Here is a 26,513-nt window from a genome sequence, read left to right as displayed (position 1 = left end):
GCTGAATGCATTCCACATGGATTCATTGATGCTTTCAAAAAGTTATTTTTTGACAAAGTAAACATGAACACATTTTGTATTTTAATTATTTTAATTTAAGTTTGATTTTTATGACAAGCCCAAAGACTCCCCAGCACTCTTTATAAATCCCGTATGAAAATAGATCGGATCCCAAGTGTTCAGCGCTGACATTGAGCTCTCCTATATCTTTGACATGGAGCCATATCTTACTCCTCACTTGCTGAGGGTGTCATGGCAAGTAAAGCCTGGCAAATTTATCAATTTATATTCAGTGCCACTTCAAATCCGAAGAAGAGTAGTCCCAGAGAAAAAGATCAGTTTTCCAGTTCTAGACCTTGGCTTTCATCACATCTCTCCGCCCCTCTCTGTCTCGCTCCCTTTCTCTTTAACTGTGGGTTGCTTTTCTATCCCTCTTTGCACGGACCTGAGAGACGGTAAGTGAAAAAACTGTGAAAGAGAAGCTGGAAGATAGCAAAAGGGTGCAGAGATGAGAGGTTGTGAATGAAGCGATGAGAGAATGTAAACATGGATGTGTCTGAGAGAGAGTAAAACCAGAGGCAAAATAAGATATTTTGGATGTATATAAATAGAAATCACTGTAAAAGCACACCATATAAGAGGCCTTTTCTCAGAAAAGACTTTTTTTTTTTTTAATTCTAAGAGATCTACCAAGAGAAGACGGTAGATGCAGTATACAGTTCCTGATTTTACACTCAAAGCCAAAACAAAACTCTCATGGATTATTTACATGGTAGATGCTACTAGTTGGTATTGCTTATACAAAATATTCCTTGCAAATCAAGAAGTTTTACTCTGGATACTGTTGCACATGTCCTGTGCAGAGTAGTTATTAATTTAGTTATTTTTAGGTTGCTATTATTTTAGTTTTCATTCACTGTACAGTTACATAACAAAATGCTAAACTGCTTCAATATGCTTACAAACTGTGACTAATCCTGTCCTGGTCTCCTGTAGAGTCAGGGCCTGCTAGTCTAGTCAGACTTCTCCATGCTTTGAAAAATGATGCTAAATAAGTAGCTAGCACAGCATTTTAGGTCACATACACTCCATTTTGAGCGCAAGAGAACCAAATTACTAAATTATTCAACTTACAGAAAGAAAGAAAGAAAGAAAGAAAGAAAGAAAGAACATTTTTAAATAAGGGGAAAGTATATTCTCTAAACATTTAATGAGCTGATTTGATGCACCAATCAATAAGGTTAAGGAACTGCTATTGCCATGCTTACAAAAAGGAGGAAGTTGTGCTAGCTAATCACAAAATTGTGTCATCCATACACACTCTGTTTCTGCCTTTAAACCTGTCATTATTCCTCCAGCCTGTCAAAGGTTCTGTCACTTGAACATAAACAGATGTCACTGTGGGGCATTTGATAAAATGATTGATGCTATTGTTTTCCTTCCAAGGGTGAAGCTTATGCAAGGTTGAGGTGTAAGGGCTCGGGTGATGGATGGATGTGTACTGTCTATGTATTGTGCTTTTGTGTCTTAGCGTTTGCAGGAGCAAGTAATGGACTTTGTTTTTATATTTGTCTCGCATGTGTGCCTTAGACAAATGAACACAAATCGATAAAAGGTCAGTTTTAGGGATGTAGGGATGTTGCGTTAAATGCAAATAAAAACAAAATGCAAATATACAAAGAATCAGTATATCAAAAACTAAAGGAGAAATTGCATCGATTTCCTCTTTTTTAAAAAAATATGTGCTCAACTTGAAATTGACAACAGTAACATGGTGCTGTTGCAGAATCAATACGTGCCTGTGGTGTAAATTGCTGTAGTGCAATGGCCCATTAACTCAGCAGGATAGGATGTGGTGCTGGTAATGTTAGAGGTGTGAGTAAGTTCACTGTTTCTCTTATGCTTTTCCTTTCTAGTCTGCATTGAAAAAATCTCCAGGTGATGACTAACTTATGTTCCTGATATGTGTTAACAAACCTCTCTGCAGTTAATCATACTTGTTATTAATCTCTGGCTCTCTTCCACAGCATGTCTTTTGTCCTGTCTCCTTCTCTTTACCCAACCGGTCGTAGCAGAAAACCGCCCCTCCCTGAGCCTGGTTTTGCTGGAGGTTTCTTCCTGTTAAAAGGGAGTTTTTCATTCCCACTGTCGCCAAAGTGTTTGCTCATAGGGGGTCATATGATTGTTGGGTTTTTCTCTCTATGTACTATTGTAGGGTCTACCTTACAACGTAAAGCACCTAGAGGCGACTATTGTTGTGATTTGGTGCTATACAAATAAAACTGAATTGAATTGAATACTGGCACAACTTTTACTTTGAAACTGCTTTATTTGAACCATGACAGAATGTCTCGATGGGACATTAAACCAACAGCCATTCAAAATCTTAATGCCTGATGGGAGAAATCCCAGTTTTTTCAGATAAGGACTTTTAAGAGCACTATCTAAAAGAATGCATTGCTTTTCAATATGAGACAGATCTGGATTACATGTTGGACAGTTTAGCAAATTGGCTTTTTTTAAATCCAGAGCTTTGCCACTGTAATACTTGGAGAAGGTGGTTAGGTAAGACATGGTGATTTGATAATAGAATGACGTCCCTCTTTATGTCATTTAGGATTAATGGTAGCTTTACAAATACAAACTTATCAATTCCATATTCAATAATGCCTCTCTATTATTGAACATGGAAGCTAGAGTTTGAATTGTGGCTACGCTGTTTTTCACTTCACACTAGCCCATCTTAAATCAACAACTATGCTGCTGAATCTTGTTTATGGGAGATTTTTTTCTTTTTTGTTTGTATTTTAGATTTTTAACTTATACTGTATTTACTCATAACAAAGTTTACTTTTTTCCACCAGCATCCAAACAGTAATATTGTCTAAAACCAATATTCTGGGTGGTAACAGATTTACTGGGTTTTGAAAACTGGTCCTAAAAACCACCAAACCTGAATACCTTCCATGCATAAAAGCTTATTTGCATGTTTCAGTTAAAGTCATACTTTAGTTTTAACACAAGTCCTTCTAAATGAATCCACTGTGACATGCATTGGTGTGTAAAATGGGAAAGCAAGGTTGCAACGTCAAAATACATTTCAGCTTCTTGACACAAAAAATGTGAAAAACATGTCAGTCCCAGTCTGAAATATAAAAATCCCACCAAAAATGTGACGGATATAGTTAATGAATAATGTACACGCCAGAGGACAAGGGATTAAAATTAGCTGCAGCTGAGTTTCTGCACGTTCCTTCAACACTTGCATTTCCCTTTGAAGTTCATGGATTTAGTCTACATCTTCTGTAAGAAGTGTGGTTTGAACTGAAGTGCTGAGAATAATCTTCAGAAAGACTATGAGACACAACAAACACTTGCACGCAAACACACAGTTTTACAGCAGAGACAAGATATTTGTTGATGTGGGTAAGTTTTCCTTTTATTGTGTACTTGTGTACCTGTGCCACTGTCTTATTATTCCACAGTAAATCTCAGCATTACATCATAAGCATGTACATCCACACACATGCAAGAAAGGGACAATGGGATGTAACACCTGCCCTCCTCCACCTCCTGCATAAATCAACCATTTCTGCCTCCTCTTGCTTCTCATTCTTCACACATGCACATACGAGTGCATTCATTGCTCATGGTCAATCAATCTGGAGCTTCTACTTCATGCTGTCATCTGCAGTTAGCGAGGAAGAGTAGGAAAGGAGGGGGAGGAAAGTAAGGAATGGATATCAAAGGAAATATAGTGGAAGAAGAAAATAGGAAGACGGCAACTCTGATATATTGTATCATTGTGGTGTTAATATTCGGGATAGTGCTGGTGTATATCTATCCATCTATATATCTATGTAGATAGATAGATAGATAGATAGAGGAAGAATAACATCATATAGCAGTGGTGAAAAGGTGAAAAGTGATAAAGTATTTAAAAGTAATTCATATAATTAAATGAAAGATAGAAATAGCTATTACATTTGAGAATTGATAAATGTAGGTAACTATTCTCTGATGGAGAATACATGAATTTTAATTCTTGGTGTAAATGAGGTTTTAAAGCCCCTTTGGCACATTTTGCTTTTCACTACCTTGAAAAACTTGAAAAAAAAAAATCTGCTAAAGGTTTTCAAAGCTGTTCAGTTTGTAAGTTAATCACTATTTATTACTGAAAAGTTCCAAAAATGCGAGAAAGTCAAGTCAAGTTAGTTAATTTGAACAGCAAATATGTTGGCCAAAGTCGTACAGAGGAAGTATCTGAAACATATTTAAAAATAATAATAATACATTTTATTAAAAAAAACAATGCAAATATAGGTTAAAACCAATGCATGCACTTTCTTAATTACTTATCCAACTCAGGTAATGGAAGTTGGAGCCTATCCCTGGCCAAATTCCCAGTTCATTGCAGAGACAAAGAGACAGGATGCAAACACTTAATCTGATTGTGATTTAGAATCTCAGTCATTTAGAATGACCAGCTAAACTAACATGCATGTCTTTGGATTGTGAAAGTGAGTAGCTACAGGAAACAAACTCCACACAGACCCCAGCAGGCCAGTGGATTTGAACCCAGGACCTTCTTTTGTGAGGTGACAGAGCTGCAGTCATTCTTAAATTATTTATAAAAGCTAAAAACAAGAATATTAAAAGCAAGTAAAAAATAAAAGAAACAGTTAAAATAACACAGATGGTTATAAAACTAGCAATGAATTGGATAAGTGGAAGAAAAATGTATGTATGTATAGATGCATAATAGTTATAAATTGACGGACGGCAGAGTTTGAATGATTTCTCAAGATTCAGACAGGCGTGATGCCAAAAAACAGTCAAATTATTTTCTCTTCTAGTTTAACTAGAAACAGCAGACTTACAGGGTGATACAACGAAGATAAAGAGGAGAGGAAAAAATTTGCTTCCAAGTACAAACAATCAAAAAGAAAAAAACAAGTAAAAAAAAAAAAGACTGTGGAAAAGGTCAAAAATGTAATTCGGGAGGGGACATTATAAAAGGATTAGTGGCAAGCACATTTATTTTTAGAAACATCGTTGAAACAACTAGGCCAGTTGAATTACTATGTCAGAGCTGATAAGCTTTCTTTTTGGCAGCAATTGTCATAGTGCTGATTCATAAAATAAAATATCAATAATATAGTGACTAACAAACGGCAAAAAAAAAATGCTGATTTTTGAATGTCTTCCTCTTGTTTTGTCTTCCCTTCAGTGCACTTATATTCTGTGTTCTCTGCTCTTACAGTCTCTTCAGTCTACTTCAGCTGCATTGAAATATTAAGCCAGCCCCATTAAACTCCAGAGTACAGCAGAAACACACCACTCTAAAATTCAGAGACAAGCAGAGCATACAAGCCTGCAAAAGCAGCATAACAGAAAGCTCAGAGCCCGGACTCCCTCCGGGGTGAGCCAGCAGATAGCAGTATGAGTCAATGGATCTGGCTCACTGCCTATTGATCCAAATTGGTGGATCGAGGTCAGGTCAATCCATTTAGGCCCAGCAACTGAGGGGCTGACAGCAGCAGTGCTGATCCTCTTGGGCCTCTGCTGCACAGGAGAGCAAACACAAGAGACCAGCTGGACAGAGCATGTGGGTCAATAGCTATGATCAATGCTAGGTTAAAGATGATCACAGCTAATGTTATGCTATAATCTGAATAGACTGTGGAAATGTGATTCATCATGCTCTGCAGGGACCTGTAGCAGTAACACTTTGGATGAAATGTGAGACTGAACAACCAGACTGAATAGCAGCGCAAAACCAAAGAGGGGCTCATCAGTCAAGGTCAGTGTAGAGACAGCGGCTGGATTAAGTTGCTGTGTGTTTAACAGATGCTGACTTTTAAATATATTTCAGAAAAAAGGGAGGAAGCAATAGAATGTAATCTTCAAGGTCTTTCTGTTAGTTTATCTTCTACTTACTTCATGTTTCTTCATATTTAATTCCACTCAGAAAGAAAGTCTTACTTTGTATCCTGAGATATATACAGGCTGAAAATAAAACAGAGAACACAGCACCTGGTGGGTTATAAGAGTCCGCTTAGCCTCAAATGCTGCCTGTTTCTCACACGTGTTTGATACTGGGTTTTACTTCAAAACGCCTACATGAACTGTGGCATTCTTCCATGTGCATACTTTCAAGTATAATCCAATACTCTACCTTTCTCTGTGGCACCAGATGATGTAAAGTATTCTTTCTCATTCAAAGTGACGTGCTACTCGCCTCTTTGACTGAGTTTCAGACCCTAGCACCGGCCTTTTCTAAGGACTGAAAGGAATCGTGTAGAATATGAAATTGAAAACTGCTACGATACGATGGTGTGGGTGGACCAAATGTCTGTAGTGGAATTTAGAGTCGATAACCCTCCAACAAGCATTAGCATTAGCTTCTGTGCATTGGCTAACCTTGCCTCCGACTGTCCTCAGTTCACACCATGCACTTCAGGCTGCTTATCAGCTTGTGCGCAGGTCTCAGATCTGCGTCTGGGCAGAGGATAAAGGAAAAACTGCTCTATGTTACAGCTAACATGGCTGTTGGGAAAGAGGGGAGACGTGGGAAGAGGAAATAACAAGGTAAGGTCTGGTTATCATGGAGTTATACTGTGGTTTGGCCAGGATAGCTTTCTACAGAGTAACGCACACATTTTTGGTTAAATAGTGTCAGCGGTTCACTTTGCACATCTTATTTTTGTGTTAAGAAACAGCAGAACCTTCAGTTTTTGCCACTTTGTCACAGCTCCGCTCTGCTGACAGCAACATTAGTATGGGAGCCATTTGCACAAGAGACTAGCTTAACTTTCTATTTCCAAGTCTTTTCACGTTGCCATTTTCTCCGAGAGAGGATGGACAAACAGTTGGTTAAAACCCCAGAGGCTGAGAGCAAAGTGCACCATCAAAGTATGTCTGTAAACCTACTGCATTATTGATGATTAATTAGACAGGAAGCAGACAGGGTGGGCACGTCATGGCTGTCATGACTGAAGTGTCAGCAGCTCTTAACCCTCTCGAGGCAGGCGTTGCCGATTTGCAACAGTTAAAAAGTAACAACCTGATTACCCCACATACATATTTTATGGGTTTTTTTTACTCAGAAGTACCACTGCAGGACTTGGTTGTGCATTAGCAACAAAAAGTATAATTTGAATAATTTGAGCCTGAGAGGGTTAAATTGTGCTGAAATAGGGAAAGTAACATGAATGACAAAAGGCTTTTAAAATAGAAGAGGGCTTTAAAAAAAACAAATCTGTGGATAAACATTCTGGTCACTGGCCTTGGATTTATTGTAGGGGTTGTCTGACTGTCAAACTATTGCTTATAGGAATTTACTTGTCAGTTTTTGCTCTGTCATTTGTTATAATCGACATGGCGGTGAGACCAAAAACTCAATAAGAAATTGTTTACTGAGGTTACACAAAAATTAACTTTTGCACAGTCGGCACAATTCAACTTGTTTTTGCACTCAGAGGGAACAGACATTACCCTTTTCTAATCCCGCTGAACATTCAATAGCATAAACATTGGACTAATGTATCTAATATCTGAGCTATTAATATGCATTGGGCTGAGTAAAAATCCCCTTACAAGGTTTTTGTCCAGATATAATCAACCTTTTAACTTCTCAAATAGATTTGAGGCACACAAAAACTCCTCCCACCCTTCCACATCCACAGCTTTAGGGCATTTTACATTACATTGCTGTTCAACAGCTTTTACCGGCATTTTGTTCATAATTTCTACGAAGTCCACTCCTCTTTAATAACACTCTACAAAGAAGCCAATGATCCAGTTACTAAGATGTTTTTTTCTTATGAAAAGCAGAGTTGACACCCAGCAATATACTGTAGACAGACAACCAGACAGCTATTTCATGTTCAGTAAGAGCAAAGGAAGGCATGGTCTATCTGAAATTACAAATTGTTCCTCATCACAGATGTATCATCTGAACATAATGTGTCCACATCTGAATATCTTGATATTCTCTTTGAAGCTCTTTGAACTGCCAATCAGTGAAGTGCTCGCAGTAGTTCTGCAATATCATTTTCTTTTTTCCCTTTTTTTAAACTTATATCTGTGTTTACTCATCTTGATGTCTTTTTCTTCCTTTGTTCTTTCTTGGTCTTTGTTCTTTTCTAGTTTTCTGCTTTCCTCAGTAGGTGACTAAAAGTTTCCAAAACTATTGTCAATTTGTTCTTTGTGTCAGACTAAGAAATTGTTTTGGTTTCTTTTTTTTTGGGGGGGGGGGGGGGGGGGGTCTATCCAATACTCCGTGTTGCATTTAAAACAACAAATGTAGTTTATCAATGAATGACTGCTTTGGGTTAGCTCTTCCAGTAGAAAACATCCCACTGTGGCAATATCTGTACCACAGTGTGTTTAAACTATAAAGCTCAGGCCTTTGGTGACAGACCAGGAATTATTTCTTTCAACAGGGTCAATTTTGGTCAGATTTTCAAATAGTCGTGGTGGGAAATTGCTCTAGGGTGAACACTCCATATCAACTACTGTGGGTTAGGAAACGGCCCAAGAAACATCACTCACACATAAAAGGGGTGATGGAACCAAACAGGGTTTCTGACAAGACTACAGGATGAATCCTCTCTTTTCTGTGGATGGCCTAATGAAGCAATTAAAAGCACAACTCTATAAGTGCATGAAAAAAGTCTACATCAATCATTTTATATCATATCCCGAACCCCCATGCTGATCTTATAACTTCCTAAAACTTCAAAGACTGATAAAGATTTGCAGTGCTTGCACAAGGGCACCAAAAGGGCCAGTTAAAGCAAAGGAAGATGCCTTAAGCTGGTTTGCTAAGTCCTTATCTCTTCTTTTGACTTATCTCCTCTTGATATAAAGAAATGTTTAAAGTCTTTGACCTCCAGACAGATTCTATCACCTGAAGCAATAGTTTTTGCTTCCAGCAGAAGTTCTGTCACTTATTAAGTGAATAATGGTTTATTTCACTTTTTTAAATTTGCGAAAGCTTTTGTCTGGGGAGTGAACTCCACTGGAACCTTGCTTATTTCCAACTCACGCTCTGTATTCATCCATTAGGGTCAAATCAAGGTTCAGTATCTTGCCCAAGGATACGTTGGAGGAGGGCACAGAGATCAAACCTCCAACCTTCAGATTAGTAGACACCCCACACTTCCTCCTGGGCCATCATCGTTTAGTGCAGACCTTCCCAAAGTGTGGGGCCCGCCCCCTAGGGGGGGGGGGGGCGCAGAGCCATTGCAGGGGGGGCACGGCATGAAAAGGGAAAAAAACAAAAAAACAACAACACTTGGACACTGCTAGCATGGAGCGCCTACACAAACGCAAAGCAGGAGATGAAGCATCGCTGAATATGTTTCCAAACCAACTTCATTCTAAGCCAAAGACTAGAAAATATGGTGAAGCATATCTTCCCTTTGGTTTCACCTGCACAAGTGCCAAGGTAGATCTCCCTGCAGAATTGGTTTTCCCTTCGTTGGGAGCAGTGCTGGGCTCTTCAAATCACGGACAAACAGTATCCCACATTCTTGATTTGTAGTTCACAAACACTTCTTGTAATGACTAACTACTCCTGACATTTTGGAGATGTTAGCTCTTTATACAGTAAAGTTACAGCGGGATACAAATAATATCAGGCTGATCCTGCCACTGTTTGTTCCCCCGGTTCAAATCACGGACAAACAGCATCCAACAGTTGTTTATGTTTTTGAACCCATTTTGCACAGAGAGGCATTTTTTGAAAAATGTATTGATAGCAATGTTGAATATTATTACACAGGAAAAAAAAAACCCAACTACATGTAAAATAATTACACCGTGACGCCTCTGCCTTTCTAAATGGAGGGACAGTAACTGCATGTAAAACCTGCAGATAGTCAGATTAACAGTATTTCGTCTCTATCTGCCATTCTGCAATTCATCTCATATAAACAATAACGTGCACACAGCATGACGTGAAAGAAGGCACATACCTTTGACATTGCGTGACGAACTCTGTATTCCTCGTCCACACATAAACGCAAAAAAGGAGTTTTAAAAAATCTCCGTTCACGGTAATTCGAAACGCCGTTTACGTGTGGACGAAAAAGCTGCGCTTTCAAAAATACCCGTGTAGGTGTGGATGTAGCGTAAAAGATTTAGTAGTTTATTTTCTTACTACCTGTAATTTATTGCAGATTACTTGTATTTGCTTAATTGTTTACTAAATGTTTGAGGTGTGAAATAAACCGCAATGGAGCAAAATATGGGTGTGTGTGGTTGGAGGATTTGTTCGTGCGTGCGTGCGTGCACGAACATTTTTCTTGTAAAACAAGGGGGGCCCAGCAAAAAACAAGGTTTGGGAACCACTGGTTTAGTGTATGATTTTAACGTGGAATGGTATGATGCAAAGGGGGGAATTTTAATATTATTGTTTCAACGTCACTTTGGACTACTGACTTAATGTTGCTCACATTTTATTATTTACTTAAATGCATCCTCAATTTTAGCAGAACAAATAGTTCAGTAAATAATCAGCTGCAGGCATGACCAGTCCAGCCACTAGAGTACCTTTCTCACTCTTTCAAATACTGTCAAAATAAAACAGCCCACTCTTATGGAGTAGAATAAACTTTGCTGTTCATCATCATTGATGCCTGAGGTCAGAACAGAAAATTCTGAGGAGATTTCACACAGACTTTTGGATGAAGACATTATTGAGGACACTGGCTCAGGAGGTCGTTTGTCTTAAATACCCTCGGAGCTTGAGGGGATTCCTCCAGGTGATGCCTTGCTTCTCTGAGATTTATTGAGGTGGCAGTTTTATAATCCGCAAACGAATGGTGTTGCAATGACTGTGTGTTTGAAAGCTGCTGTTTTCTGAGTGTTTTCTGAGGTTTTAAAAAAATATTCTTTGTCATCAGGAGGCACGCCATCTCAGCAGGGATCAGATTTAGCTAAGCCATTAATGGACCAGCAAATCACCTTCAGAATACACTGCGGTCTACAGGATTGTATTAATTTGTTCTCCCACCTTGCATGTCGTGTACCTCTCCTGCTCATTATTTGCTAGTTCCTTCATTCTGATTTTCTATATACAAATATAAACTACTTTAGTAGCCCAATTTATTTTTATGTATTTCTATAATTATGAACAAGAAGTTTGACAATTTGCATAGTCAGTGAAGCAAGAGGCATGGTGACTTTTTAACTCTTTATTGGTTGTATTTCCTTTTTTTCTTTAATTTTTCCTAAAATATAAATAAAATTTCTACATAATGCGTCAGACTATTGCAGGATTAAATTGGCACCTGTGCTTTACTGGTCCCTACTAAACTATTCATATGCACTTAAACAGATAGGGCACCTAAACAAAACATGAATAAATGAAAACCTTTGACTAAAGAAAATGAAAGAATTTATAATTTATATCTCTCTTCCGCACTAGTTGTTTTAACAATGCTGTTACTGATGACTAAACTAAAGATCATGTTTACAATTAGATAAGGCACAATATTCAAAAGTGTAGATCATTTTATTAAAGTCAAATAAAATACAATACAGTGAATGCAAAAAGCATATTGTGTGTACACGTGATAACACCGGCCAGATTTACCAAAACATCAATCTTTTAAACTTGGTTCATTCTGATCTAGAGTTACTGAGTTTGAATTTCAGAAGCCTAGTTTGAACTTAGCGTTATGGCACTGGCCATAATTTCAGTCATGGTGGCTGGATTTTGTTCTGTGTGTTCTGTGCCTTTAAATGTCTTCCTTCCTGATTAGGGAGCTGGCAGCTGCTGATTGGTTCCCATGGTCAAGTGGCTGTTTTAAAAACCCTCTCCAGTAGTTGTCCCTCTGCAGTGACTGAGAGCAGCAGCAGACCTGTCCTTGGCCTCCAAACCCTCTGTGACATTCGCCTGTGTGTTTCCCACGAATTGCTACATTTTGTCTATAGTTTGCAGATACGTTTCACTTGTAAATAGAATAGAATAGAATTAAACTTTATTGTCATTGCACATGTCAGAGGTACAAGGCAACGAAGTGCAGTTTGCATCCATCCAGAAGTGCTTTAGCCATGATATAGATACATTACAAATATATATTAGCAATAATATAGATATGTAAGTATATTACAGAAATGGGTCTATTATGGTATGTTATAATGTACACGGTATGATAGGCACTGAAGCAGAAGGGGTGAGTTACCTTATTATTTCCTGTACTATTTTCTCTTGTTTATTCAATAAGACGTTGGGGTAGCGCTTGTCTTTTGTCTGGTTTTTGTTTCACTCAGGTTTTAAGTAGCACCTCCCTTTTTGGAATAAGCTGGTTTTGTTTGTTATGTTGGCCTGTGTTCACCCCGGAGTTAAACCTTTCAGTTTGGTAACAATAAAATCACCCTTAACTTGTAAATTGGGTTCTGGGTATGGCTTTGGGGACCAGGGCGGGGTCACCTTCCTTTTAACCCTTATGTTGCGCTCCTGTACCCCAAGACCGGGACGTAACACTTAGTGTGACTTGTCCTGACAATCAGAGATAACTACAAATATTACTATATTTGTCTCTCTATGCACCTCTTTTCTGTCTTCTCTTTCCTCTCACCTTTAACTGCTCACAGCTGTTAGCTACATGTCCCTGAGCCTTGTTCTGGCAAGGCCTATTCCTGCTAGAAGGGGAGTTTTCCTCCCCACTATCAGTAAATCGCTGCTTGTAGAAGATTATCTAACTGTTGAGGGTTTTTCAACTCCAATCGAGCACTCTACAAGCCTCACTTGCCCAACCACACACACATTCATACACATGTTTTTTTTTGTAATCTAGCATTTTACACACCCCTGCACAGTGCAGGGGTGGGTGACTAATTTTTCAAAGGGGCCACTTGAGAAACTGGAACTTTTGTGTAGGGCCACACCAATAAGCTAAATTCAGTTCTGCTCAATATTTTATCCCCTTATAAACTGCTACTGTTAAGAGCAGATTAGTACTTATAATTAAGCAATGGAAATGTGAGATAGACTTGCTAAAAGCACCATCAGCATTCCTAAAAACATAAGTGTACAAAATGTTAATGTGAACCTGACTTTAACGCACTTGTTCAAGCTCAAAACAGACTAAGTTCTGTCACTGTGCAAGTTAAAACAGAAAAAACTACGGATGAAATACTTACACTACAAGCCAAATAGCAATAGCAGTTTGCATAAAGTTAAAAGACAGAAATTCTGCAAAAAAAATATGTTATGTTGTAATGCTAAGGGCATCAGAGAGGTGATCGAGACTGAAGATATGCGTTTGGATTTGTCACTTTATCACTGCGAATTTTTGTCCTTTGTGAGAGAAAAATAAAAATCCAGCAGTGATGTTAACTTTAAACTGAAACTCTGATTTCCTTCAATGTCCTCGATCTGTCTTATTAAGATTTGCCTGGAGCGAGAATAAGTCCATCAAACACATCATCGAACTGCTGACCCTTTTTTTTTTTAATTTTGTGGGAAAGCTCAAAGCTGATCATAACTGTTCCATTCCTGGATGTGTAAAGCTTGGTAAAAGGTTCTTGTTGCTTTTGCAGCTTTGCTATCAAAGTCTGTTTCAGCAACATTTTTCTGTATGTTTAGTCTCACAATGGTAATAAAAACTGTAATCCTTAAACACCGCAACCTGCTTTCCAGAAAGCAATGACACGGCTTAACCTCTAACTTCAGTAAACAGTCCATGTGTTATTCTGCATTACCAGCATTCTCTTGCAAACATGTATGCATGTAAATTTGAAAAGGAAAGAGCAATCACCTTCAAAATAAAAGCAACAAAGTGATTTGTCTGATTCCCTCCATCATCGCATAAAACAGTAAGTGGTCTTAAGGTTATGATTAGCAGCTGAAATGGGACATGTATGGTGTATACTTATTTACATCTGAAACCTAATTTTCCGATTTTCTAATTGGCCAGATGTGGCCAGCAGGCCATGCAATGCCCGAGTTGCCCCAGCAGATGCATAGAGGACAACTTCAGGTTTTAAGATCTTGCCCAAGGATACGTCAATATGTACAGTAGTGGAATCATTGATTGAATAACTTACCTTATGACTTGTGGATGGCTCTCTTTACCTCACGAAGCACAGCTGTGATAATCAACAGCTACAGTTGCTGGGCCAATATCACATAAATGTAAAAAAAAAAAAAGAACGAGAGAGTTTCGCTGCTGGAGAATTATGACCTGACTGATGTTCATTTTTTGCTATTAAGCGTGTTTCAAGTAGGTCCTTGTTGGGATGTCTGTGAGTGCAGATTGAAAGGTATAACAATGTGCCCACATTGCTGTGTATACAGGGCAAGAGTCAGAAAACTAATGCTCCTGAAAGCAGACTGGATGAATTATGAAGACAAATCATTCCACTGGTTTAACTACATAAACAGTGCAAGTGTTATAGTTTTTGACCAAAGACGCTTTGAATAAAACTACAATAAACAGCGAGTGAGTTTGTTTTTAGATAAGAGGGGAAATGCAAAACTATAAATAACAGTATACCCAAGAGTTTTTATGGCAAACATTAAATCAAAAAAACCAATAATTTTATCCCGTTTTGTTGTTTGTCGAAAGTGAAAATCGTAACTTACATTACAATTTTTACATATTAACTGGGCAGTCATTTTTTTTTAATTTAACCTCTATTTATACAGGTCTCTCTTGTAATTGAGACCCAATGTCTCATTCACAATAATAATAATTACAACAATAATAAAAAAATACATAAAACCATAAAATAGATAAATATGTCTAATATACACAGTCATATTAAACCAGAGATGATTTTGAAGTCTGCAAGTGAAATCCTTCTGCAATGTAAAGATGTGCTGGCAGGGATCCAGTTGATAAGTACCTCTAGAAAGAAGCTTTTGGGTTTAAATTCAGTGTTAGCTTATACTTGTAAGTGTAAGCTAATAGTCAACAACAAGGAAATGAACTTCTGCAAACACTTGAGTAGCTGACAGCCCCCTGGAGACGGCAGAAAATTGCTAAGGGATAGTGAGTTGAGCTTCTAGTCTCAAAGTTTATTTACAACTCTACTGGTGTTGAAACGTGTCAGGGGTCTTTGGGAGCCCTCTTGTACAAAGGGCCTTGAGCAGATATTTAATGGAGCTCTCAGTGAAGAGAGGGAAAGAGAGAAAGACAGGATGACATTGTCTCCGTCTGAAGACTCCCCTCTTTCTAATTGCCTCAAGTCGTATTGATTACCCAAGACCCCTCACACACCTCTTCTATGTGATCCCTTCACTCTGTGTAATCCCCACACAGAGCTTACAGACCAGGTTGTTTGCTGTTTTCTGATGTGATTAGCAGTATTGATCAAACTGTGTGTGTGTTTTTATTTGTGTTTGGGGGCACCTTGCGTGTTTGATCACTCACTAATTGGATGCTAAAAAGATGGAAGAAAAGAAATCTGCTTAATAATATTCATCTGATGATCATGCATCAAACATCAAACTTTCTCTTGCAACAACACCACATATATACCCACACACACTGATTCCAGAAACCAGCGCTTAAGCTGGGCTTCTATCACCCCCTCTTGTCAGGCCTGGAGGTGTGTTTAAGCAGCAGTTTGAGCCCCTGCACATTACTAGACATCTTACTGTGACACTACACACTCTTACTGCCAGTCATTCTTATTCCCTCGTCTGTCTTTCTGTCCCTAAGGGAAATGAAGATGACTTCATCCCTGTGCAATTAAATGCTCTCATTCTGTCTGGCCCTCTTCTATTTTGTGGATGTGTGTATGTCTGTGTGTGTATGTCTGTGTGTGTCTGCGTGTGTGTGTTAGTGAAATAGATGAGATGTCAGATCCTGTGCAGACAGTTGGAGTAAGGACTAGACCAGAAAGTGAGAAATGTGACTACAGCTAATCTCCTTCCATCCCTTCACTGATTGGAAGAACCCTGGACCCCAGCAATAACGCCCACCAATTAGACAGGCCTCCACAGTTGGCAGTTGTATCTGAGTGTAAGTCACCTACTGGACCTTTTGGCTCTCACTTGAGCTTATTGGAGGTTCGGAAATTCACTTAAGTTCTAAGCTGCCCGTGGACTGAAAAACTGTGTATAGAATACCAAAACAAGATTGGTCTCCATGCAATTTAAACTCGTGTACTACATACATAACAGTATGTAGTAAATAAAGTTAGTCATGATTATAATGTGTGTATCATTATATCTCTCAAGTTTTTTGTCTGCTGGGTTTTATTATATCTATTGAACACAATAATTCTCAGCATCCTAGGTGGATTTTTTTCTGTATTTTGAATCATTTTTATATTTTCTTAATGTATCTGCAATGTACAATGTATCCCAAAGTCTCATGCTAAACAGTGCATCACATATTGTATAACCAATTCTAAAAACAGACCACCTCGGTCTGAATGGTATTGGTATTGGTGTGAAGCATGTACAGCTTCCATGCGATAAAATTAAATCATAATCACAATCCCTAAAGAATCGCACCACTTTCAGACACAAGGCTCAGTTTACTTCACATGAGAATCACAATGTAGTCTTCTGACGGTCTGAAGGAACAATAAAAATAACTCTAATGATGTCATCAGGGATTCAGCTTGAAAGTACAAACCTACGACTAGAAAGCTTCTGTTTTTGAACTTGGAATATGGAGCTTTATAAGGTATGAGTCTTTATGAGAAAAGATCAATAATAAACAAGGGTTCAACATGGGCTCAAAATGCCATCCATACCACAAGTTGAGTGCTTGGCTTCAGATGGATACCTAGATCCGGATAGTTTGAGAACATCAGGAAAATGTTTCCCAGTTTCAATGTGTATTTGTGACAATATGATGCGCATCCAATTTTGCTAACTATGTAGCCTCCAGATGAAATCAATTAATCCAATGCACACGTATCAAACACACTGATTGAGAGTTATGCTGACAAAGGCAAAATCAATCAAAGTTTCCAGGCTAACCTCACTGATTCAAGGCACATAACTGGACATCACCATGTTTGCTATGCTTGTGCTGTTAGTGCTTCTTGGAGCATTATAACAGACTTATCTGACAAATATCAAAGCCCGCTGTATGTATACACTGTACAAGAAGTTTGTGTTTAAGTCTTGGTGAGAAAAATCTAATTTTATGAGTCTGACACAGACCATTAATAAGCAGATATTTATGTTTTTGCTTTGTGTTGTAAGCTAATAATTTATCACCCCATCCTTTCATCCAAATATGATCCCCTCTGTAAAGGCTCTTTGCTTACATTACGACAACTGAAGAATTGAGGTTCTAAGGGCATGACTCATACAATATAGGACAAATGTCATAGGCCAACTATGCATAACACCTACATGAGCTGCTCAGCCACAGAAACCCGTGCCATGAAGCTCCCAGTGCACAATTTGTGTGCTGATTATAATACAAGAGGAGGTTTGAAACTATTGTTATGGAGGCATTGTTATTGAGGGCATTGACTACTTACAGGTGATTATAAAATAAGAGGAAAGAAATTTTACAAAGTGATTGTTGCATCAAATTAGATCAACAGTAGAAAATAGTGAGCTCTTTAAAATGACCCACTTTCTCCAAAATGTTTGTAATGGTAAAATGCATGGATAGCCACTTGATTTTATAGACCTGTGGTAATAATACTGGAAACACCTGCATTTAAATATTATGAGGGATGGCTTCACACTTACTGTCCCTATAGTGTATTTGTGGTTAAGTCGTAATATCTGATGCTCTGTCTCTGTATCTACTTTGTCTAAAAACTTTGCAACCTAAACAACCATCCTCTGAAAAGAGATCTTACAAGCACTATATATATCTAAAGTTTGGTTTGGTTCCCAGGTTGGGGTTTTAGTGCTCTAAACCTTTAGACCTTTAACTCACTAAACCTTTAACTTGCTAGAATCGGCTTTTCTTTTACACTCATTATGGAAATAAATAATCGGTTTCCTAGTTATGTGTCTTCATGCTGATGTGCCGAATCTCATTCCAAACATTAGATCACTAGTCAAACTCTGCACAGTGACCTACACCGTGCGTACACACCAAACTAAATAGAAATGAGCACTTCAACTCTACCTGCAAGCTCACAAGCTAGCTAACATAGAATAGCACAAAACAGGTAATATGATGGTGAAAGTAGACAACTTCAAGAATGCTTTTACAGTCAGTACTTCTTAACTTAGTGCAAAGACAGGCCAGTGAATTCATCCACCACTTATATATCTTGCATTTTGAAACCACACAACATAAAAAATATGGAGCCATAAACAGGGAATTTAGTCTTTCAACAAGGTGCAAGCTGATAAGAGGCATGCAGCTTCAACAAGAACAGCAAAAAGTTGTTTTTGTGAGCCAACTCTCAAAGTGATGGAAATGTAAAAACAAGTTTCATTATAGACTAATTTGTGTGATTTTGTGAGCAGCACATTTAATATCTTTGGGATTAAAATAAACCCATGTCAACAAATTACATTATGCTGCTAAAAATATTTGCTTGTCTACCTTCACATGAAACAAGGTCTTCTGGGAAGGCTTTCCACAAGGTTTAGGTGTGTGTTTATGGGAATTTTTGACCATTCTCCCAGAAGTATATTGTGAGGTTGTGAGGTCAGACACTGATGTTGGACAAGAAGACCTAGCTCGGAGTCTCTTGGAGTCTTAGGCTACGTTCACACTGCAGGCGAAAGCGCATCAAATCCGATTTTTTTTGACCCTATGCGACCCATATCCGATCATGGTATGACAGTGTGAACGGCACAAATCCGATATTTTCAAATCCGATCTGGGTCACTTTCGTATGTGGTACTGAATCTGATACATATCCGATGTTTCAGAAAGCGACTGCTGTTTGAACGGTCATGTCGCATTAAATTCGTCTTTTACGTCACTGACACAAGACAGATGCCAATTATCAGCGCCAGAGAAGCGCCCGATAAGACATCGCGAACGCTTCCTGTCCATCCGGTGAAACTGCTGGGAAGACAACGTGAACATTTTATTTATACTGCATAATCTGCAGATTCTGACAGAAATCTGCAACTATCCTTTGAAGCACCGCTTAAACAGCGATAAGGATAATTATTAGGTTATCTACATTATTATGTAAATAACAAAATAATTTAAAGCAAAATTGGGAAATGTAAAGTCCGAAGTCTTTATATTAACGGCCATCAGTCAAACAATATTGTTTGCTCTGGGTCTAAACAGAGCGCATTGTGTGTGATATCTTCTTTTGCGCATGCGGGCCGCTTTGAGCGTTCACACTAGAGCACGTTTGCTGTCACATTTTATTTGTAGTGTGAACGAGCAGACAAAAAAAATCAGATTTGATCAAAAAATCGGAATTGAGCATCAAGACCTGCAGTGTGAACGTAGCCTAATTCATCCCAAAGGTGTTCTGTTGGTCAGGACTGTGTGCAGGCCATTCAAGTTCTTGACTCCAAATTCAGTCATAAACGTCCTTATGGACCTTGCTAGACCTAGCAGTCTGCAAGCCTAGGTGCTTGATTTTATACACCTGTGACATGTATTCAATAATTTGGATGGATGAGTGATTGCTGAGTGACTGCTCAAACATACATATACTATATTTATATATATACATTATCCTAAGTGATTCTTAGTAAAACGTAATCTGACAGCTCTGGATCTTAAATGAATAATTGTTTCAAATGACACATTTTTCACTACATTTCTCCTATTTCTTACACAATCTGGCTGTGCAGGTGTTCATTTAGACCTCCAACTCATACTATTAACAATGGACAACATAACCAGGGAAAAAAAATGCATGCAACTACCGACCTTTTTCTTGTTGGTTGGGCAAATATAGAAACTTGTCACCACAATGGTTGTTCCTGGCATCAGGTTGAGTTTGGTGTAGGTGGTGCCATAGTCAGAAGACCTAACAAAATTGCAGGCAAAAAAACAAGAACAGGTACAAGTTAGTCTGGAAACATTTAAGAGCATTTCTTTTCATAGTTTTCCTTTTGCAATAATCCCATGAGAGGTAGGCAAAGATGCCTGGGAAAGCAGCTGCTTATTCTCTCAAACTGTCCTAAAGGTATTGTATCAGTTCTCTGTTCACCATATCGCTACTTTGCAGTCTGTGGTCTGAGCCAAGTGACAAATCAGAAACGGCTGGGCAACCTGTCATTGCCACAGTGATGTAAAAACACCCTTGGGCTAGCGATGAAGTCCTGACCAATCCTTAAATCTGGCAGCTTTAGCAGGAGGTAGGGAGTGCTATGTGCGTTCAAGAGTGATAGTTACAGTAGCTGGATCATTTCTCCAGCCTCGCTCAGACACACTCACAAAGCACAGTGAAAGTGATTGTTTCTGACAGGTTTTGTCAAATAATGCAGGTTTCAACTTGACAAAGCTTAAGGGGGTTTAACTCTTTTATGGATAATTAAAGTCTTAAATTTCTGTCAGGAAGGAAAAGAAAAACAAAACTAATACAGGAGATTTTCCCCTCTATTATGTAGACAAGGTAAATTAAGGTTTAAGGCACTGGTTTGAGTAAACAGAAGACAAAACAAGTGTACATCAGACAACTTTCTAGGCTTCAAAAACAATGCAAAGCATACAGGAGGAAAGATGCTACAGCATTTAGCTGGAGGTTGAGGGTTCAACAGGAGGGAGCCTTGAAGAAGAGGAATTGATGAAAGAGAATGATGAGCTAGCACGTCAGCCTGGTTAAGGATGAGAGGATTTACTCCTCTGCGCAGTGGGACATCAACCACTGACAGACACTCACACACACAGTAAGACACACACACCCGAAGCTCTGCCAAGCCATTCAGCAATCAGCTCTCCCAGAGTGCTCTGATACAGCTGGAGAAAATGGAGTGGCATAGCAGGGGTGAGCTATTTCTCTGTGGTGAGCTGGCAAGTGTTTTCATCTTCCTCGTTGGCCTGTGTGCCATATTTAACCCCCGGATCGCTTGGAGGACATGAAAAGATCTCGTGCTGATGGCTGTGCTAGCAGCAGAGCTCTGTGCTTATCACAAAAACCCAGTTGTAGATGGAGTAAAGGCCTGCTAGGCCTGGTGAGCAGAGGTCCTCTCAGAGGGTGGATAATTTGGGTTTAAGTGCAAAAACCACATTAACTAGTCACATTAAGTCCTAATTAGCAAGAAGGATGATGATCAGCACTTTATAAACAGTGCTTGAGAATCTGTTTAAACCATTTGTTCAAGCACATTCATTGCCCTCATTGTGCCTGTCAACATATAAAAATCTACTTACAAAGAATCAAAAGATGCTGCAGATCCAACTGCTAGGAAGGCATTCACAGTAACATGTCTAAGTGCTTTGCATGTGACAGGTAAGAGACAGGTTGTTACCCAGCCTTTAGAGCTGGGTGAAAATATATCTGGTCACTCTTGATATTAAAGCTGAAATGAATGCAAGTGCATAACGTTATTCTTGTATTTCTGCAGCAGTGAAAACTCGGTCCCACAAGATTTCCTATGCTCTGTTGATAAACACATTAGCAAAATGTGTTGTGTTGTGTCTTTCTATAAAGACACAACACATTTTGCAACTCATTTAGACTGATGCTTCTTCTGTAAGAGATCTGTACTTCTGTTAGAGATCTGCAGAAATCCCCTTAGCTGCTGAACATTTGATAAGGATAACTTTAAAAACCTAAAATTGTCTCTCTAAAATGACATTACAATGCATCTACACTTTTTGCCAAGAGCACTTTGATTCAGTTCAATTCAGGTATATTTATATAGCACCAATGAGGGAAGCTTATCTGTTTACATACCACAAATCATAGCAAAAAATAATGTAAATCATTAAAAAAAAAATCAGCTTCATTTGGATAAGCACCTTCTCCACAATAAGAGGAGAATACATCAACTCTATTACCGTACTGGGTATTACTTCTCCATTTAACACAGAGGCCTCCAAAACCTTCTTATTACACATTTATAGTGCTTCATTAGCCAGGGTGTAATGAAAGGCCAGAGCTGGGGTGGGCATTCTGCCCAGAAATACAACTCAACATATGGACCTTGACTGTCCCTTGTCCCCTAGCTTTCTGTCCTCAATACCCCGTTTTGCCCAGCATCTGTTGCAATGAACTTTTTTCTTTGCATATATCTTCCATCTGATGTTAAAGATTAAAGGTATGGACTCATTTTTGTCAAATGCTCAAATTACATGTGTTTATTAATTTAACATAAACACACGTCAAATGATCCAAGGAGTACAGCTCTCTCTAGCTGGAGTGCACTGACAAATCCTCCAATCACAATGAAACATTAAGACATTCTTATGAATTATGAAGTATATACAGGTATATTTCACCTAGGTTTACATTCGCAGATACCCTGAGCCAGTTAGGTTACTGTATTTGAACTGGATGCACCTCTAAGCAGTTATTTAAGAAGTTATTGAAATCCCAAGTCTAACAACAGGCCATAGAAACTATACATACAGAATCATAAGTAAAATATCATAAAAGTGCTTCAAAGTTTGGCTATTTTTAGTGCCAAAACAAAAAAGTAAGAAAAGGCTACTTAAAAACAAAAAAACTAATCGGAGGAGTCATGAGGCAAAGATATGTCACTTATAAAGCTAATATAGAGGTTGGGAAGGGGTTAGAGTGTAAAGTCAGCTGCTTACATGCTGAGAATAATGATGTTGAGTTAATAGGAGAGCTCATTTTATACTGTCTACCACCAAGACCTTTGGATTAATAGACTAGTAGAGAGCTATTGTAGATTAATGAGGAATAATTACTTTTAAACAGAGTAGGAAGCTGATGAGAAGAGATATGGACGAGCACAGGGAGCAGGAGAGGGGAGAAGAGTTGAATGAGAAAATGAAAAAAGTTTAATCTGTGGTACTCAGTGTAGCCCTCAGTCCTGGCAATTTAACATTAACAGGAAAGTATCAAGGCTTCACTGACACAAAATAGTCATTAATATTACCCGTATGTTATTTCATGTCCAAGTCTTCATGTCAAACAGCATAACTGTGAGGAAACATTCATATTTGATATGCAGTACAAAGGCTTAAACAAGTTGCCGCAGACACAAGACAATTGGTAGAAGGCAAATAGCTGAAATAATAACAGCAGAAGAACGGAAACTACTATAAAACAAGAGTGGAATATTAAAAAAAACAAAAGGGGAGAGAAGGGTAGACATGGAAATGTCTGCAAGAATGAATGTGACAGTGACAGACACTACGGGTGAAATTGTATTTTCCTTGATCTGCTTGAGAAAACAGAGAAATGTGGAAGCACTTTAGGGTGGCGACAGGTGCTGATTCAGATTTAATGTCCTAATATGTCAAGGTTGCTCCCAGCGCTTGACATCTCAGGAAAGAAAAATTGAGTGTGTCAAGCAAATGTCTGATGCAATGGAATACCAAAATATAGAGAGCACAGAAGAATGGATATGAGGAAATGGATTCATGATAAATCCATCTAAAGATCTTCAAAGTGTTAGCTGGTGAGGCGTTATGATATGGATATGTGACAGAAGGAAATGCATCCTTCATGGCTTTTCTCTTCTGAATTCAAATGCATTTGGTGAAACATCTGCTGTCTAAGAAGAACTAAGCTAATAAAGAGCTTCAAACAAAGCTAACGAAGAACAGAGCAGTGGGTTGGTGTATTAAGATAAAATGGGCCCTTATTATTCAAGACATTTTATGAGAGGTGAAGGGTTTTAAATCTAATTTTGGATTTAATAGGTAGCCACTGGAGAAAAGTAAATATCTTTCTAGTCCCAGTACTCTTGCTACATCCTTCTGGACCAGCTAAGGGCTTTTTAAAGAAATTTTGGAAAAACATAATAACAATGAATTACAGTAGTCCAAACTATAAGTAATACATGCATAGACTAGCATTTCAGCAAATAAATATTTGGTTGATCACCATTTTTCTAAGATTTTTTACAATGAATACAATAATCTCGCTTTTATCTGAATTTAGAAGTAGGAAATTAGAAGAAGGTTAAAAATTAGTGTATAAGTAGCTAATACAGTAATGTCAAGCAGATGCTTTTAACATAATACCACCATCTTAAAAGCCTGCGGTTTAAAGATTGATTGATCTTTTAGGGTTTATATGTGTCTGTTAACACCTTTCTGCAGACAGTTCAACTTGTCATTTTATGATTTTGTGATTTGTGGCCAGTCTGGTTGACACGTCTGCCACTGTCATAACAAGACCAGTTGTCTTTTTGCTTTCCCTGTCAAAACAGGTTCACACTTTCCCCGGCTTTCTGGTAGCTGTAACACCAAAAGACTGAGTGTTAAATTGCATTTGTCTGACTTTGCAGCTCACCAAAAACACTCAAAGACAAATTTTTTTTAAAAAATCCATTCTTTTATATATGTAAAGTTTTGCCACAGCACAACTTCTCTACTCAGTTTCTCTATTTTCTGTATATCTGAGCGGAGTAGATCTCTGAAAGACATGCTATTTCATTCTACAGTCTATTCTGCAGTCAATAAACCAAGGCTTTGACACAATCAGGCCATAGCAGATGGCCATAAAACCTTTGTCCAGGGTACACCTGAGACTCCCTGAGCTTTATCATCCTCAGCCATTCTACTGCTGCAAAAAGAAGCGAAAATAAACAGGCAAATGACAGTCGAGTAGACTGTTCCTTTTTAAAGTAGAATGGCCGATAACACTACTGACCTGTCCATGTGTGACAACCCCAACCCCGACTTCCACCACTACGTTTCTTGTTCATACATCTTACTTTTATCGTCCATAAAGCTGTGTCACGAAGCAGTAATTTTTCCATTTATCATCTGAAAGCATAAAATGTGATTGCACTTGTTGAAAGCTCAATCTGCCCATTGGTATTTGATGGCTTACTTTAAACCAGTAAATCAGTTTTAACACTAATGGTGACTCGCTCTCTGCTGTATTCTTTGACACCACTCATGGCAATTACCTTTAGTGCGATAAATCAAAAGCTCCCATCTCCCACGAATTCTCTACTCTTTCAAAAAGAAAAATAGCAACGCTTATGATCACAATGATCGCTCATGACCCAAACTTTAACCTGCTCCAGATTAAATTTGGCACAAATTCTCATACAGCAGGATGCAGTTGATAGCGTCAATTAGTGATACTCTGCTAAGGAAGCAAATTTATCCTCATACTTCATCAGACTTGTCAACAGAGCAACTGCATAATGCACTGCAGAGTTTTTCTTGTGTTTCTGTGGTGTAAGACTTGAAACTGTGACATATTCTAAACCAGGGGTGTCCAACTCCAGGCCTCGAGGGCCGGTGTCCCTGCAGGTTTTAGATGTGTCCTTGAACCAACACAGCTGATTTAAATGGCTAAATTATCTCCTCAACATGTCCTGAAATTCTCCAGAGGCCTGGTAACGAACGAATCATGTGATTCAGGTGTGTTGACCTAAGGTGAGATCTAAAACCCGCAGGACACCGGCCCTCGAGGCCTGGGATTGCCCACCCCTGTTCTAAACCGACAGATCCAGCTCAATCCTATCCTCTTGTCAGAGGATGTTGCCCCCAGTTAGCCTCTCTAGGAAATCTGTATGTCAGCCAATCAGTGATGAGTGTCATCAGCCCTAACAGTCTGGCCATCAGGCTTTCCAGACCTGATTCAGACTGACGGTATCTGTCTGTCTTAGCAGAAATCAGACACTGAACAGTATGATGAGACTCAGCTAACTACTGTATATGTCTATGGCTAACCTTTAAAGGCTGATAGTACCATATTGAGAGCACTAGAATGGGAGCCATTCAGATTTCAGCTGCCTCTTCTATGGAGCTAGCTCTCAGTTTAAGAAACACACCCCCTCTCTCCTTTTAGGTCTAGTCTTAAAGCATTCGTTTTTGCTAAAGCTTGTAGTTAGGGCTCGACAGGATGCCTTGAACCCATCCCTTAGTTACACTGCAATAGGCTAAGGCTGCTTCACTCACTTCTTTAGCTCTCTCAATATTTATACACCACTATTACATTTAATCACTGGTAATTAATTTTAAAATCTGGCTCTCTCCTATGTGTGTCTGTTGTAATGTGTCCCACTGGTATGCTTTCCCCTGAATCTAGTCTTCTCTTACATACATGAAGTTACACAAACACTGGGGTTGGAGAACTGGAAATGCAGGTTGTTGGGTCTGTGTTTCCATAGTTTAGAAACGTATTCTCGTTAACGACAAAAACAAGACGAACATCTTTTACTTGCTAACAAGGGAGGCCCCGGCCGGTGTCTCAGAAAGCACTCTGAATCCTACCGCAGACTGACCCCAACGACAGCCTCCGCTTGCTGCCTTTTATTGAGAAAACAGTTCACACAATACACATCGCAGCAAAAGCACCTCCCACCGTAAACCCCCAAATTGTTCTAAGACAAGAAACAGAATCTTCACAAGGGATCTGTCCACAATAATCCTCCCCCAGCACAGAGTGGCTGGAGAGGTGGTCAGAGACAAAGGAATATTGATCCTATAGATTGATCTAAGACCTTACAAATTTAAGAAACACAATGACAACATTCA

At 38.7% G+C, this 26,513-nt stretch overlaps 2 protein-coding genes across 6 annotated transcripts in view; both read right to left on the bottom strand.

Moving 5' to 3' along the window:
* Positions 1–26,513, bottom strand: part of LOC146523331 (uncharacterized) — a 265,722-nt gene that overhangs the window by 29,027 nt on the left and 210,182 nt on the right. The window lies entirely within an intron of this gene.
* sorcs2 (sortilin-related VPS10 domain containing receptor 2) overlaps positions 1–26,513 on the bottom strand; it is a 393,875-nt gene that overhangs the window by 220,667 nt on the left and 146,695 nt on the right. For all 5 annotated transcript variants that reach the window (XM_085154789.1, XM_085154790.1, XM_085154791.1 and 2 more), the window contains exon 3: positions 19,803–19,902. In XM_085154789.1, the coding sequence (XP_085010915.1) occupies positions 19,803–19,902 (100 nt within the window). The remainder of the gene's footprint in view (positions 1–19,802; positions 19,903–26,513) is intronic.

Source organism: Neolamprologus multifasciatus, chromosome 3 (assembly GCF_963576455.1).
Source record: "Neolamprologus multifasciatus chromosome 3, fNeoMul1.2, whole genome shotgun sequence".
Taxonomy (NCBI): Eukaryota; Metazoa; Chordata; class Actinopteri; order Cichliformes; family Cichlidae; genus Neolamprologus; species Neolamprologus multifasciatus.
This window is presented reverse-complemented; position numbering and strand designations above follow the sequence as displayed.